Source organism: Scyliorhinus torazame, chromosome 8 (assembly GCF_047496885.1).
Source record: "Scyliorhinus torazame isolate Kashiwa2021f chromosome 8, sScyTor2.1, whole genome shotgun sequence".
NCBI lineage: Eukaryota > Metazoa > Chordata > Chondrichthyes > Carcharhiniformes > Scyliorhinidae > Scyliorhinus > Scyliorhinus torazame.
Window position 1 is genome coordinate 1,864,387 of NC_092714.1, and position 17,995 is coordinate 1,882,381.

The 17,995-nt window shown below is 52.0% G+C and overlaps 1 protein-coding gene across 1 annotated transcript in view; it reads left to right on the plus strand.

Moving 5' to 3' along the window:
- LOC140428695 (high affinity cGMP-specific 3',5'-cyclic phosphodiesterase 9A-like) overlaps positions 1-17,995 on the plus strand; it is a 122,082-nt gene that overhangs the window by 15,871 nt on the left and 88,216 nt on the right. The window contains exon 2 of the mRNA XM_072515427.1: positions 9,757-9,827. Coding sequence (XP_072371528.1) covers positions 9,757-9,827 — 71 coding nt within the window. The remainder of the gene's footprint in view (positions 1-9,756; positions 9,828-17,995) is intronic.

Here is a 17,995-nt window from a genome sequence, read left to right on the forward strand (position 1 = left end):
CTCACCAGGGTGTCCAATCCCTCTCCCTCCATTACTCACCAGGATGTCCAATCCCTCTCCCTCCATTCCCCACCAGGGTGTCCAATCCCTCTCCCTCCATTCCCCACCAGGGTGTCCAATCCCTCTCCCTCCATTCCTCACCAGGATGTCCAATCCCTCTCCCTCCATTCCCCACCAGGGTGTCCAATCCCTCTCCCTCCATTCCTCACCAGGATGTCCAATCCCTCTCCCTCCATTCCCCACCAGGGTGTCCAATCCCTCTCCCTCCATTCCCCACCAGGGTGTCCAATCCCTCTATACCTCCATTCCCCACCAGGATGTCCAATCCCTCTCCCTCCATTCCTCACCAGGATGTCCAATCCCTCTCCCTCCATTCCCCACCAGGGTGTCCAATCCCTCTCCCTCCATTCCCCACCAGGATGTCCAATCCCTCTCCCTCCATTCCTCACCAGGATGTCCAATCCCTCTCCCTCCATTCCCCACCAGGGTGTCCAATCCCTCTCCCTCCATTCCCCACCAGGATGTCCAATCCCTCTCCCTCCATTCCCCACCAGGATGTCCAATCCCTCTTTACCTCCATTCCCCACCAGGATGTCCAATCCCTCTATACCCCCATTCCCCATCAGGATGTCCAATCCCTCTATACCTCCATTCCCCACCAGGATGTCCAATCCCTCTCCCTCCATTCCCCACCAGGATGTCCAATCCCTCTCCCTCCATTCCCCACCAGGATGTCCAATCCCTCTATACCTCCATTCCCCACCAGGATGTCCAATCCCTCTCCCTCCATTCCTCACTAGGATGTCCAATCCCTCTATACCCCCATTCCCCACCAGGATGTCCAATCCCTCTATACCTCCATTCCCCACCAGGATGTCCAATCCCTCTATACCTCCATTCCCCACCAGGATGTCCAATCCCTCTATACCTCCATTCCCCACCAGGATGTCCAATCCCTCTATACCTCCATTCCCCACCAGGATGTCCAATCCCTCTATACCTCCATTCCCCACCAGGATGTCCTATCCCTCTATACCTCCATTCCCCACCAGGATGTCCAATCCCTCTATACCTCCATTCACCACCAGGATGTCCAATCCCTCTCCCTCCATTCCCCACCAGGATGTCCAATCCCTCTCCCTCCATTCCCCACCAGGATGTCCAATCCCTCTCCCTCCATTCCCCAACAGGATGTCCAATCCCTCTATACCCCCATTCCCCACCAGGGTGTCCAATGCCTCTCCCTCCATTACCCACCAGGATGTCCAATCCCTGTCTACCTCCATTCCCCACCAGGATGTCCAATCCCTCTATACCCCCATTCCCCACCAGGGTGTCCAATGCCTCTCCCTCCATTCCCCACCAGGATGCCCAATCCCTCTCTACCTCCATTCCCCACCAGGATGTCCAATCCCTCTATACCCCCATTCCCCACCAGGGTGTCCAATGCCTCTCCCTCCATTCCCCTCCAGGATGTCCAATCTCTCTCCCTCCATTCCCCACCAGGGTGTCCAATCCCTCTCCCTCCATTCCCCACCAGGATGTCCAATCCCTCACCCTCCATTCCCCACCAGGATGTCCAATCCCTCTCCCTCCATTCCCCACCAGGATGTCCAATCCCTCTATACCTCCATTCCCCACCAGGATGTCCAATCCCTCTACCTCCATTCCCCACCAGGATGTCCAATCCCTCTCCCTCCATTCCCCACCAGGGTGTCCAATCCCTCTCCCTCCATTCCTCACCAGGATGTCCAATCCCTCTCCCTCCATTCCCCACCAGGGTGTCCAATCCCTCTCCCTCCATTCCTCACCAGGATGTCCAATCCCTCTCCCTCCATTCCCCACCAGGGTGTCCAATCCCTCTCCCTCCATTCCTCACCAGGATGTCCAATCCCTCTCCCTCCATTCCCCACCAGGGTGTCCAATCCCTCTCCCTCCATTCCCCACCAGGGTGTCCAATCCCTCTATACCTCCATTCCCCACCAGGATGTCCAATCCCTCTCCCTCCATTCCTCACCAGGATGTCCAATCCCTCTCCCTCCATTCCCCACCAGGGTGTCCAATCCCTCTCCCTCCATTCCCCACCAGGATGTCCAATCCCTCTCCCTCCATTCCTCACCAGGATGTCCAATCCCTCTCCCTCCATTCCCCACCAGGGTGTCCAATCCCTCTCCCTCCATTCCCCACCAGGATGTCCAATCCCTCTCCCTCCATTCCCCACCAGGATGTCCAATCCCTCTTTACCTCCATTCCCCACCAGGATGTCCAATCCCTCTATACCCCCATTCCCCATCAGGATGTCCAATCCCTCTATACCTCCATTCCCCACCAGGATGTCCAATCCCTCTCCCTCCATTCCCCACCAGGATGTCCAATCCCTCTCCCTCCATTCCCCACCAGGATGTCCAATCCCTCTATACCTCCATTCCCCACCAGGATGTCCAATCCCTCTCCCTCCATTCCTCACTAGGATGTCCAATCCCTCTATACCCCCATTCCCCACCAGGATGTCCAATCCCTCTATACCTCCATTCCCCACCAGGATGTCTAATCCCTCTATACCTCCATTCCCCACCAGGATGTCCAATCCCTCTATACCTCCATTCCCCACCAGGATGTCCAATCCCTCTATACCTCCATTCCCCACCAGGATGTCCAATCCCTCTATACCTCCATTCCCCACCAGGATGTCCTATCCCTCTATACCTCCATTCCCCACCAGGATGTCCAATCCCTCTATACCTCCATTCACCACCAGGATGTCCAATCCCTCTCCCTCCATTCCCCACCAGGATGTCCAATCCCTCTCCCTCCATTCCCCACCAGGATGTCCAATCCCTCTCCCTCCATTCCCCAACAGGATGTCCAATCCCTCTATACCCCCATTCCCCACCAGGGTGTCCAATGCCTCTCCCTCCATTACCCACCAGGATGTCCAATCCCTGTCTACCTCCATTCCCCACCAGGATGTCCAATCCCTCTATACCCCCATTCCCCACCAGGGTGTCCAATGCCTCTCCCTCCATTCCCCACCAGGATGCCCAATCCCTCTCTACCTCCATTCCCCACCAGGATGTCCAATCCCTCTATACCCCCATTCCCCACCAGGGTGTCCAATGCCTCTCCCTCCATTCCCCTCCAGGATGTCCAATCCCTCTATACCCCCATTCCCCATCAGGATGTCCAATCCCTCTATACCTCCATTCCCCACCAGGATGTCCAATCCCTCTCCCTCCATTCCCCACCAGGATGTCCAATCCCTCTCCCTCCATTCCCCACCAGGATGTCCAATCCCTCTATACCTCCATTCCCCACCAGGATGTCCAATCCCTCTCCCTCCATTCCTCACTAGGATGTCCAATCCCTCTATACCCCCATTCCCCACCAGGATGTCCAATCCCTCTATACCTCCATTCCCCACCAGGATGTCTAATCCCTCTATACCTCCATTCCCCACCAGGATGTCCAATCCCTCTATACCTCCATTCCCCACCAGGATGTCCAATCCCTCTATACCTCCATTCCCCACCAGGATGTCCAATCCCTCTATACCTCCATTCCCCACCAGGATGTCCTATCCCTCTATACCTCCATTCCCCACCAGGATGTCCAATCCCTCTATACCTCCATTCACCACCAGGATGTCCAATCCCTCTCCCTCCATTCCCCACCAGGATGTCCAATCCCTCTCCCTCCATTCCCCACCAGGATGTCCAATCCCTCTCCCTCCATTCCCCAACAGGATGTCCAATCCCTCTATACCCCCATTCCCCACCAGGGTGTCCAATGCCTCTCCCTCCATTACCCACCAGGATGTCCAATCCCTGTCTACCTCCATTCCCCACCAGGATGTCCAATCCCTCTATACCCCCATTCCCCACCAGGGTGTCCAATGCCTCTCCCTCCATTCCCCACCAGGATGCCCAATCCCTCTCTACCTCCATTCCCCACCAGGATGTCCAATCCCTCTATACCCCCATTCCCCACCAGGGTGTCCAATGCCTCTCCCTCCATTCCCCTCCAGGATGTCCAATCTCTCTATACCTCCATTCCCCACCAGGATGTACAACCCCTCTATACCCCCATTCCCCACCAGGATGTCCAATCCCTCTATACCTCCATTCCCCACCAGGATGTCCAATCCCTCTCCCTCCATTCCCCACCAGGATGTCCAATCCCTCTCCCTCCATTCCCCACCAGGATGTCCAATCCCTCTCCCTCCATTCCCCACCAGGATGTCCAATCCCTCTCCCTCCATTCCCCACCAGGATGTCCAATCCCCGAGGGGAACAAAAAGACAAGTGGTAGTTGTAGGGGATTCTATAATTAGGGGTATTGATGGCATCCTTTGTAAGCCAGATCGAGAGTCCCGCATGGTATGTTGCCTGCCCGGTGCCAGGGTGAGGGACATCTCTGATCGGCTTGAAAGGATTTTGGAGAGGGAGGGGGAGGATCCAGTTGTTGTGGTCCATGTTGGGACTAACAACATAGGTAAGACTAGGAAAGAGGACCTGTTTGGGGATTATCAAACACTAGGGACTAAATTAAAGAACAGGTCCTCCAGGGTTATAATCTCTGGATTACTACCCGAGCCACGTGCCAATTGGCATAGGGTTGCGAAAATTAGGGAAGTTAACACGTGGCTAAAGGAGTGGTGCGGGAAAGAGGGATTCCATTTCATTGGGCATTGGCATCAGTACTGGGGCAGGAGGGACCTGTACCATTGGGACGGTCTTCACCTGAACCATTCTGGGACCAGTGTTCTAGCGAATAGGATAAATAGGTTGGTCACAAGGACTTTACACTAGCAGGTTGGGGGGAAGGGAAGTGTAATGGAGAGCAAGGCAGCAGGTTACGTGACAGGTTATTATGTAGAGATATGGGTTCAAAGACAAGGAAAATTAGGAGAAAGGGTAAGAGGAAAAATAATTTGCGAAAGGTTACTGATCAAGGTGTTAGGATTCATAACAAAGACATAAAAAACAGCATCAGTGTACTTTACCTGAAGGCTCGTAGTATTCGGAATAAGGTAAATGAGTTGATGGCGCAAATCATCGTGAATGACTATGATTTAGTGGCCATTACTGAAACATGGTTAAAAGATGGTCACGATTGGGAGTTAAATATCCAAGGGTATCAGACTATACGAAAGGATAGAATGGACGGTAAGGGCGGTGGTGTAGCTTTGTTGTTTAAGGATGGCATCCGGGCAATAGTAAGGGATGATATTGGTGCTATGGAGGACAAGGCTGAATCTATTTGGGTGGAAATCAGGAATAGTAAGGCGAAAAGGTCACTGATAGGAGTAGTCTATAGGCCACCAAATAGTAACAGGGTGGTAAGGCAGGCAATAAACAAAGAAATAACGATGCATGTAGAAATGGTACAGCGGTTATCATGGGAGATTTTAATCTGCATGTCGATTGGTTTAACCAGGTTGGTAAAGGCAGCATTGAGGAGGAGTTTATAGAATGTGCCCGGGATAATTCCCTGGAACAGTATGTAATGGAACCTACAAGGGAACAAGCGGTCCTAGATCTGGTCCTGTGTAATGAGGCAGGATTGATTAATGATCTCATAGTTCGGGATCCTCTTGGAAGGAGCGATCACAATATGGTGGAATTTAAAATACAGTTGGAGGATGACAAGGTAAAATCAAACACTAGTGTTTTGTGCTTAAACAAAGGCGATTACAATGGGATGAGAGAAGAACTAGCTAAGGTAGACTGGGAGCAAAGACTTCATGGTGAAGCAGTTGAGGAACAGTTGAGAACCTTCCGAGCGATCTTTCACAGTGTTCAGGAAAGGTTCATACCGACAAAAAGGAAAGACGGTAGAAAGGGGAAAAGTCGACCGTGGATATCTGAGGAGGTGAGGGAGAGCATCAAATTGAAGGAAAAAACATACAAAGTGGCAAAAATTAGTGGGAGACTAGAGGACTGGGAAGTCTTTAGGGGACAACAGATAGCTACTAAAAAAGCTATACAGAAGAGTAAGGTAGACTATGAAAGTAAACTTGCTCAGAAAATAAAAGCAGATAGTAAAAGCTTCTACAAATATATAAGACAAAAAAGAGTGGCTAAGGTAAATATTGGTCCTTTGGAAGATGAGAAGGGAGATTTAATAATAGGAGATGGGGAAATGGCTGAGGAGCTGAACAGGTTTTTTGGGTCGGTCCTCACAGTGGAAGACACAAATAACATGCCAGTGACTGATGGAAATAAAGATATGATAGGTGAGGACCTTAAGATGATTGTAATTACTAAGGAGGCAGTATTGGGCAAGCTAATGGGGTTAAAGGTAGACAAGTCTCCTGGACCTGATGGAATGCATCCCAGAGTGCTAAAAGAGATGGCTAGGGAAATTACAAATGCACTAGTGATAATTTATCAAAATTCACTGGACTCTGGGGTGGTCCCAGAGGATTGGAAAGTAGCAAACGTGACACCACTGTTTAAAAAAGGAGGTCGGCAGAAAGCGGGTAATTATAGGCCAGTGAGCTTAACTTCGGTTGTAGGGAAAAAGCTGGAATCTATCATTAAGCAGGAAATAGCGGGGCACCTGGAGGGAAATTGTCCCATTGGGCAGACGCAGCATGGGTTCATAAAGGGTAGGTCGTGTCTGACTAATTTAGTGGAATTTTTTGAGGATGTTACCAGTGCAGTAGATAACGGGGAGCCAATGGATGTGGTATATCTGGATTTCCAGAAAGCTTTTGACAAGGTGCCACACAAAAGGTTGCTGCATAAACTAAAGATGCATGGCATTGAGAGTAAAGTGGTAGCATGGGTAGAGGATTGGTTAACTAGCAGAAAGCAGAGAGTGGGGATAAATGGGTGTTTCTCTGGTTGGCAATCTGTAACTAGCGGGGTCCCTCAAGGATCAGTGTTGGGCCCGCAGTTGTTCACAATTTACATAGACGATTTGGAGTTGGGGACCAAGTGCAATGTGGCAAGGTTTGCAGACGACACTAAGATGAGTGGTAAAGCGAAAAGTGCAGAGGATACCGGAAGTCAGCAGAAGGATTTGGATAGGTTAGGTGAATGGGCTAGGGTCTGGCAGATGGAATTCAATGTTGCCAAGTGTGAGGCTATCCATTTTGGGAGGAATAACAGCAGAATGGATTATTATTTAAACGGTAAGATGTTAAAACATGCTGCTGTGCAGAGGGACCTGGGTGTGCTGGTGCACGAGTCGCAAAAAGTTGGTGTGCAGGTGCAGCAAGTGATTAAGAAGGCTAATCGAGTTTTGTCTTTCATTGCTAGAGGGATGGAGTTCAAGACTAGGGAGGTTATGCTGCAATTGTATAAGGTGTTAGTGAGGCCACATCTGGAGTATTGTGTTCAGTTTTGGTCTCCTTACCTGAGAAAGGACATACTGGCACTGGAGGGAGTGCAGAGGAGATTCACTAGGTTGATCCCAGAGTTGAGGGGATTAGATTATGACGAGAGGTTGAGTAGACTGGGACTGTACTCATTGGAGTTTAGAAGGATGCAGGGGGATCTTATTGAAACATATAAGATTATGAAGGGAATAGATAGGATAGATGCGGGCAGGTTGTTTCCACTGGTCGGGGAAAGCAGAACTAGGTGGCATAGCCTCAAAATAAGGGGAAGTAGATTTAGGACCGAGTTTAGGAGGAACTTCTTCACCCAAAGGGTTGTGAATCTCTGGAATTCCTTGCCCAGTGAAGCAGTTGAGGCTCCTTCTTTAAACGTTTTTAAGAAAAAGACAGGTGCCTTTCTAAAGAATAAAGGGATTCGGGGATATGGTGTACGGGCCGGAGAGTGGAGCTGAGTCCACAAAGATCAGCCATGATCTCATTAAATGGCGGAACAGGCTCGAGGGGCCAGATGGCCTACTCCTGTTCCTAGTTCTTATGTTCTTATGTAAACCCACCAACTCCCACAGCTCCCTCGACTACAGCTCTTCACACCCACACCCTGTACGGCTCCATCCCGTTCTCCCAGTCCCTTCACCTCCGTCGCATCTGTCCTGATGAAGCCACGTTCCAAAATGTTGCTGTTGACACGTCTTCATTCTTCCTGAATCACCGTTTCCCACCCACTGTGGTCGACAGTCTCAACTGTGTCTGACCCATCTCCCGTACCTCTGCCCTCACCCTCCCTCCTCCCTCCCAGAACCAGGATAGGGTCCCCCTTGTCCTCACTTTTCACCCCACCAGCCTCCGCATTTAAAGAATCATCCTCCGCCAGACCCGCCAACTCCAGCATGATTCCAGCACCAAACACATCTTCCCCTCACTCCCCCCGTTCCCTCCGGATCCCCTCCTCCATCACCCCAACACCTCACCCTCTTCCCACGACACCTACCCATGCAATCGCAGAAGGTATAACCCCTGCCCCTTTACCAACCTCCCTGCTCACCTCCCAGGGCCTAAACACTGTTTCCAAGTGAGGCAGCTTCACGTGGACCTCCTTCAATCTGGTCTATTACATTCACTGCTCCCAGTGCGGCCTACTCTACATTGGAGAGACTAAACGCAGACTGGGTGACCGCTTTGCAGGACCCTCCGCCCCGTCCGCAGCAGGACCCAGACCTTCCTGTCGCTGCCATTTCAACTCCCCGTCCTGCTCTCACACCCACATGTCCGTCCTTGGCCTGCTGCAATGTTCCAGTGAAGCCCAGCGCAAACTGGAGGAACAGCGTCTCATCTTCCGATTGGGGGCGTTACAGCCTTCCAGACTTAACATTGAGTTCACCAACTTCAGACTGTGAACTCTCTCCTCCACCTTCACCGCTTCCCCCCTCCCCCCACAACAGTATAAATCTGATCCCATTTCCAGTTCTCTCCAGCTTTGACAAAGTGTCACCCAGACTCGAAACGTTCGCTCCCTCCTCTCTCCACAGCTGCTGTCAGAGCTGCTGAGATTGTCCAGTGTTTTCTGCTGTTGTTTCCGAGATGTGGGAGGCAGGTTTTTACGCAGAGGGTGGTGAGAGCCTGGAACGCGTTGCCAGGGGAGGTTGTGGAAGCAGATACATTAACGGTGTTCAAAAGGCATCTTGACAAACACATGGATAGGACGGGTATAGAGGGATACGGCACAAGGAAGTGCTGAGGGTTTTGGCCAAGGGTGGTATCATGACCGGTACAGGATTGAAGGGCCGAAGGGCCTGTTCCTGTGTTGTATTGTTCTTTGTTCCAGCTGCCCACATTGAACAACCCCCCTCCAGCTGCCCCCCCTCCAGCTGCCCCCCTCCAGCTGCCCCCCTCCAGCTGCCCCCCTCCAGCTGCCCCCCTTCAGCTGCCCCCCTCCAGCTGCCCCCCCTCCAACTGCCCCCCCTCCAGCTGCCCCCCCCTCCAGCTGCCCCCCTCCAGCTGCCCCCCTCCAGCTGCCCCCCTCCAGCTGCCCCCCTTCAGCTGCCCCCCTCCAGCTGCCCCCCCTCCAACTGCCCCCCCTCCAGCTGCCCCCCCCTCCAGCTGCCCCCCTCCAGCTGCCCCCCTCCAGCGGCCCCCCCTCCAGTTGCCCCCCCTCCAGCTGCCGCCCCTCCAGCTGCCCCCCTCCAGCTGCCCCCCCTCCAGCTGCCCCCCTCCAGCTGCTCCCTCCCCTTCCTCCTGCTCTCATCCTCCATCTGTATTTAGCAGCCGTTCTCCCAGACACTCGCCATGAATTGACAGCACTGATGACAGTGAGGATGAGGATGATTCTGGATCGCATCACATCTTCATTATCATTGATTGCACCGCCTGGCATTTGAAGCTGTTTTAATTGTTACTCTTTCTATTTTGCACAGGTGATTTTCAGTAAGCACTGCAGCCCGAATGATATCAGAGAATTATTCTGCAGCACCGTGGGTCTGGCTCGGTGAGAACTCACTCAATATTCTGCCTTTGGCACGAGAGATCCCCAAAGGTGCTAAATAGAAAATAACATTTAACACTTCTTTCTGTTCTGGCACATGTTAGATACAGAGTAAAGCTCCCTCTACACTGTCCCCATCAAACACTCCCAGGACCGGTACAGCACGGGGTTTGATACAGAGTAAAGCTCCCTCTACACTGTCCCCATCAAACACTCCCAGGACAGGTACAGCACGGGGTTAGATACAGAGTAAAGCTCCCTCTACACTGTCCCCATCAAACACTCCCAGGACAGGTACAGCACAGGGTTAGATACAGAGTAAAGCTCCCTCTACACTGTCCCCATCAAACACTCCCAGGACAGGTACAGCACAGGGTTAGATACAGAGTAAAGCTCCCTCTACACTGTCCCCATCAAACACTCCCAGGACAGGTACAGCACAGGGTTAGATACAGAGTAAAGCTCCCTCTACACTGTCCCCATCAAACACTCCCAGGACAGGTACAGCACAGGGTTAGATACAGAGTAAAGCTCCCTCTACACTGTCCCCATCAAACACTCCCAGGACAGGTACAGCACTGGGTTAGATACAGAGTAAAGCTCCCTCTACACTGTCCCCATCAAACACTCCCAGGACAGGTACAGCACGGGGTTAGATACAGAGGAAAGCTCATTCTACAGTGTCCCCATCAAACACTCCCAGGACAGGTACAGCACGGGGTTAGATACAGAGTAAAGCTCCCTCTACACTGTCCCCATTAAACACTCCCAGGACAGGTACAGCACGGGGTTAGATACAGAGTAAAGCTCATTCTACAGTGTCCCCATCAAACACTCCCAGGACAGGTACAGCACGGGGTTAGATACAGAGTAAAGCTCCCTCTACACTGTCCCCATCAAACACTCCCAGGACAGGTACAGCACAGGGTTAGATACAGAGTAAAGCTCCCACTACACTGTCCCCATCAAACACTCCCAGAACAGGTACAGCACGGGGTTAGATACAGAGTAAAGCTCCCTCTACACTGTCCCCATCAAACACTCCCAGGACAGGTACAGCACGGGGTTAGATACAGAGTAAAGCTCCCTCTACACTGTCCCCATCAAACACTCCCAGGACAGGTACAGCACGGGGTTAGATACAGAGTAAAGCTCCCTCTACTCTGTCCCCATCAAACACTCCCAGGACAGGTACAGCACGGGGTTAGATACAGAGTAAACTCCCTCTACACTGTCCCCATCAAACACTCCCAGGACAGGTACAGCATGGGGTTAGATACCGAGTAAAGCTCCCTCTACACTGTCCCCATCAAACACTCCCAGGACAGGTACAGCATGGGGTTAGATACAGAGTAAAGCTCCCTGTACACTGTCCCCATCAAACACTCGCAGGACAGGTACAGCATGGGGTTAGATACAGAGAAAAGCTCCCTCTGCACTGTCCCAATCAAACACTCCCAGGACAGGTACAGCACGGGGTTAGATACAGAGTAAAGCTCCCTCTACACTGTCCCCATCAAACACTCCCCAGACAGGTACAGCACAGGGTTAAATACAGAGTAAAGCTCCCTCTACACTGTCCCCATCCAACACCCCCAGGACATGTACAGCATGGGGTTAGATACAGAGTAAAGCTCCCTCTACACTGTCCCCATCAAACACTCCCAGGACAGGTACAGCATGGGGTTAGATACAGAGTAAAGCTCCCTCTACACTGTCCCCATCAAACACTCCCAGGACAGGTACAGCACGGGGTTAGATACAGAGTAAAGCCCCCTCTACACTGTCCCCATCAAACACTCCCAGGACAGGTACAGCACGGGGTTAGATACAGAGTAAAGCTCCCTCTACACTGTCCCCATCAAACACTCCCAGGACAGGTACAGCACGGGGTTAGGTACAGAGTAAAGCTCCCTCTACACTGTCCCCATCAAACACTCCCAGGGCAGGTACAGCACAGGTTAGATACAGAGTAAAGCTCCCTGTACACTGTCCCCATCAAACACTCGCAGGACAGGTACAGCATGGGGTTAGATACAGAGAAAAGCTCCCTCTGCACTGTCCCAATCAAACACTCCCAGGACAGGTACAGCATGGGGTTAGATACAGAGTAAAACTCCCTCTCCACTGTCCCCATCAAACACTCCCAGGACAGGTACAGCACGGGGTTAGATACAGAGTAAAGCTCCCTCTACACTGTCCCCATCAAACACTCCCAGGACAGGTACAGCATGGGGTTAGATACAGAGGAAAGCTCCCTCTACACTGTCCCCATCAAACACTCCCAGGACAGGTACAGCACGGGGTTAGATACAGAGTAAAGCTCCCTCTACACTGCCCCCATCAAACACTCCCAGGACAGGTACAGCACGGGGTTACATACAGAGTAAAGCTCCCTCTACACTGTTCCCATCAAACACTCCCAGGACAGGTGCAGCATGGGGTTAGATAAAGAGTAAAGCTCCTTCTACACTGTCCCCATCAAACACTCCCAGGACAGGTACAGCACGGGGTTGGATACAGAGTAAAGGTCCCTCTACACTGTCCCCATCAAACACTCCCAGGACAGGTACAGCACGGGGTTAGATACAGAGTAAAGCTCCCTCTACACTGTCCCCATCAAACACTCCCAGGTCAGGTACAGCACGGGGTTAGATACAGAGTAAAGCTCCCTCTCCACTGTCCCCATCAAACACTCCCAGGACAGGTACAGCACGCGGTTAGATACAGAGTAAAGCTCCCTCTCAACTGTCCCCATCAAACTCTCCCAGGACAGGTACAGCACAGGGTTAGATACAGAGTAAAGCTCCCCCTACACTGTCCCCATCAAACACTCCCGGGACAGGTACAGCACGGGGTTAGATACAGAGTAAAGCTCCCTCTACACTGTCCCCATCAAACACTCCCAGGACAGGTACAGCATGGGGTTAGATACCGAGTAAAGCTCCCTCTACACTGTCCCCATCAAACACTCCCAGGACAGGTACAGCACGGGGTTAGATACAGAGTAAAGCTCCCTCTACACTGTCCCCATCAAACACTCCCAGGACAGGTACAGCACAGGGTTAGATACAGAGTAAAGCTCCCTCTCCACTGTCCCCATCAAACTCTCCCAGGACAGGTACAGCACAGGGTTAGATACAGAGTAAAGCTCCCTCTACACTGTCCCCATCAAACACTCCCAGGACAGGTACAGCACGGGGTTAGATACAGAGTAAAGCTCCCTCTACACTGTCCCCATCAAACACTCCCAGGACAGGGACAGCACGGGGTTAGATACAGAGTAAAGCTCCCTCTGCACTGTCCCCATCAAACATTCCCAGGACAGGTACAGCACGGGGTTAGATACAGAGTAAAGCTCCCTCTACACTGTCCCCATCAAACACTCCCAGGACAGGTACAGCACGGGTTAGATACAGAGTACAGCTCCCTCTATACTGTCCCCATCAAACACTCCCAGGACTGGTACAGCACGGGTTAGATACAGAGTACAGCTCCCTCTACACTGTCCCCATCAAACACTCCCAGGACAGTGACAGCACAGGGTTAGATACAGAATAAAGCTCCCTCTACACTGTCCCCATCAAACACTCCCAGGACAGGTACAGCACGGGGTTAGATACAGAGTAAAGCTCGCTCTACACTGTCCCCATCAAACACTCCCAGGACAGGTACAGCACAGGGTTAGATACAGAGTAAAGCTCCCTCGACACTGTCCCCATCAAACACTCCCAGGACAGGTACAGCACGGGGTTAGATACAGAGTAAAGCTCCCTCTACACTGTCCCCATCAAACACTCCCAGGACAGGTACAGCACGGGGTTAGATACAGAGTAAAGCTCCCTCTACACTGTCCCCATCAAACACTCCCAGGACAGGTACAGCACAGAGTTAGATACAGAGTAAAGCTACCTCTCCACTGTCCCCATCAAACTCTCCCAGGACAGGTACAGCACAGGGTTAGATACAGAGTAAAGCTCCCTCTACACTGTCCCCATCAAACACTCCCAGGACAGGTACAGCACGGGGTTAGATACAGAGTAAAGCTCACTCTACACTGTCCCCATCAAACACTCCCAGGACAGGTACAGCATGGGGTTAGATACAGAGTAAAGCTCCCTCTCCACTGTCCCCATCAAACTCTCCCAGGACAGGTACAGCACGGGGTTAGATACAGAGTAAAGCTCCCTCTACACTGTCCCCATCAAACACTCCCAGGACAGGTACAGCACGGGTTAGATACAGAGTACAGCTCCCTCTACACTGTCCCCATCAAACACTCACAGGACAGGTACAGCACGGGTTAGATACAGAGTACAGCTCCCTCTACACTGTCCCCATCAAACACTCCCAGGACAGGCACAGCACGGGTTAGATACAGAGTACAGCTCCCTCTACACTGTCCCCATCAAACACTCCCAGGACAGTGACAGCACAGGGTTAGATACAGAATAAAGCTCCCTCTACACTGTCCCCATCAAACACTCCCAGGACAGGGACAGCACGGGGTTAGATACAGAGTAAAGCTCCCTCTACACTGTCCCCATCAAACACTCGCAGGACAGGTACAGCATGGGGTTAGATACAGAGAAAAGCTCCCTCTGCACTGTCCCCATCAAACACTCCCCAGACAGGTACAGCACAGGGTTAAATACAGAGTAAAGCTCCCTCTACACTGTCCCCATCCAACACTCCCAGGACATGTACAGCATGGGGTTAGATACAGAGTAAAGCTCCCTCTACACTGTCCCCATCAAACACTCCCAGGACAGGTACAGCATGGGGTTAGATACAGAGTAAAGCTCCCTCTACACTGTCCCCATCAAACACTCCCAGGACAGGTACAGCACGGGGTTAGATACAGAGTAAAGCCCCCTCTACACTGTCCCCATCAAACACTCCCAGGACAGGTACAGCACGGGGTTAGATACAGAGTAAAGCTCCCTCTACACTGTCCCCATCAAACACTCCCAGGACAGGTACAGCACGGGGTTAGGTACAGAGTAAAGCTCCCTCTACACTGTCCCCATCAAACACTCCCAGGGCAGGTACAGCACAGGTTAGATACAGAGTAAAGCTCCCTGTACACTGTCCCCATCAAACACTCGCAGGACAGGTACAGCATGGGGTTAGATACAGAGAAAAGCTCCCTCTGCACTGTCCCAATCAAACACTCCCAGGACAGGTACAGCATGGGGTTAGATACAGAGTAAAACTCCCTCTCCACTGTCCCCATCAAACACTCCCAGGACAGGTACAGCACGGGGTTAGATACAGAGTAAAGCTCCCTCTACACTGTCCCCATCAAACACTCCCAGGACAGGTACAGCATGGGGTTAGATACAGAGGAAAGCTCCCTCTACACTGTCCCCATCAAACACTCCCAGGACAGGTACAGCACGGGGTTAGATACAGAGTAAAGCTCCCTCTACACTGCCCCCATCAAACACTCCCAGGACAGGTACAGCACCGGGTTACATACAGAGTAAAGCTCCCTCTACACTGTTCCCATCAAACACTCCCAGGACAGGTGCAGCATGGGGTTAGATACAGAGTAAAGCTCCTTCTACACTGTCCCCATCAAACACTCCCAGGACAGGTACAGCACGGGGTTGGATACAGAGTAAAGGTCCCTCTACACTGTCCCCATCAAACACTCCCAGGACAGGTACAGCACGGGGTTAGATACAGAGTAAAGCTCCCTCTACACTGTCCCCATCAAACACTCCCAGGACAGGTACAGCACGGGGTTAGATACAGAGTAAAGCTCCCTCTCCACTGTCCCCATCAAACACTCCCAGGACAGGTACAGCACGCGGTTAGATACAGAGTAAAGCTCCCTCTACACTGTCCCCATCAAACACTCCCAGGACAGGTACAGCACGGGTTAGATACAGAGTAAAGCTCCCTGTACACTGTCCCCATCAAACACTCGCAGGACAGGTACAGCATGGGGTTAGATACAGAGAAAAGCTCCCTCTGCACTGTCCCAATCAAACACTCCCAGGACACGTACAGCACAGGGTTAGATACAGAGTAAAGCTCCCTCTACACTGTCCCCATCAAACACTCCCCAGACAGGTACAGCACAGGGTTAAATACAGAGTAAAGCTCCCTCTACACTGTCCCCATCCAACACTCCCAGGACATGTACAGCATGGGGTTAGATACAGAGTAAAGCTCCCTCTACACTGTCCCCATCAAACACTCCCAGGACAGGTACAGCATGGGGTTAGATACAGAGTAAAGCTCCCTCTACACTGTCCCCATCAAACACTCCCAGGACAGGTACAGCACGGGGTTAGATACAGAGTAAAGCCCACTCTACACTGTCCCCATCAAACACTCCCAGGACAGGTACAGCACGGGGTTAGATACAGAGTAAAGCTCCCTCTACACTGTCCCCATCAAACACTCCCAGGACAGGTACAGCACGGGGTTAGGTACAGAGTAAAGCTCCCTCTACACTGTCCCCATCAAACACTCCCAGGGCAGGTACAGCACAGGTTAGATACAGAGTAAAGCTCCCTGTACACTGTCCCCATCAAACACTCGCAGGACAGGTACAGCATGGGGTTAGATACAGAGAAAAGCTCCCTCTGCACTGTCCCAATCAAACACTCCCAGGACAGGTACAGCATGGGGTTAGATACAGAGTAAAACTCCCTCTCCACTGTCCCCATCAAACACTCCCAGGACAGGTACAGCACGGGGTTAGATACAGAGTAAAGCTCCCTCTACACTGTCCCCATCAAACACTCCCAGGACAGGTACAGCATGGGGTTAGATACAGAGGAAAGCTCCCTCTACACTGTCCCCATCAAACACTCCCAGGACAGGTACAGCACGGGGTTAGATACAGAGTAAAGCTCCCTCTACACTGCCCCCATCAAACACTCCCAGGACAGGTACAGCACGGGGTTAGATACAGAGTAAAGCTCCCTCTACACTGTCCCCATCAAACACTCCCAGGACAGGTACAGCACGGGGTTAGATACAGAGTAAAGCTCCCTCTACTCTGTCCCCATCAAACACTCCCAGGACAGGTACAGCACGGGGTTAGATACAGAGAAAAGCTCCCTCTGCACTGTCCCAATCAAACACTCCCAGGACAGGTACAGAATGGGGTTAGATACAGAGTAAAACTCCCTCTCCACTGTCCCCATTAAACACTCCCAGGACAGGTACAGCACGGGGTTAGATACAGAGTAAAGCTCCCTCTACACTGTCCCCATCAAACACTCCCAGGACAGGTACAGCACGGGGTTAGATACAGAGGAAAGCTCCCTCTACACTGTCCCCATCAAACACTCCCAGGACAGGTACAGCACGGGGTTAGATACAGAGTAATGCTCCCTCTACACTGCCCCATCAAACACTCCCAGGACAGGTATAGCACGGGGTTACATGCAGAGTAAAGCTCCCTCTACACTGTCCCCATCAAACACTCCCAGGACAGGTGCAGCATGGGGTTAGATACAGAGTAAAGCTCCTTCTACACTGTCCCCATCAAACACTCCCAGGACAGGTACAGCACGGGGTTGGATACAGAGTAAAGGTCCCTCTACACTGTCCCCATCAAACACTCCCAGGACAGGTACAGCACGGGGTTAGATACAGAGTAAAGCTCCCTCTACACTGTCCCCATCAAACACTCCCAGGACAGGTACAGCACGGGGTTAAATACAGAGTAAAGCTCCCTCTCCACTGTCCCCATCAAACACTCCCAGGACAGGTACAGCACGGGGTTAGATACAGAGTTAAGCTCCCTCTACACTGTCCCCATCAAACACTCCCAGGACAGGTACAGCACGGGGTTAGATACAGAGTAAAGCTCCCTCTACACTGCCCCCATCAAACACTCCCAGGACAGGTACAGCACGGGGTTAGATACAGAGTAAAGCTCCCTCTACACTGTCCCCATCAAACACTCCCAGGACAGGAACAGCACGGGGTTAGATACAGAGTAAAGCTCCCTCTACTCTGTCCCCATCAAACACTCCCAGGACAGGTACAGCACGGGGTTAGATACAGAGTAAACTCCCTCTACACTGTCCCCATCAAACACTCCCAGGACAGGTACAGCATGGGGTTAGATACCGAGTAAAGCTCCCTCTACACTGTCCCCATCAAACACTCTCAGGACAGGTACAGAATGGGGTTAGATACAG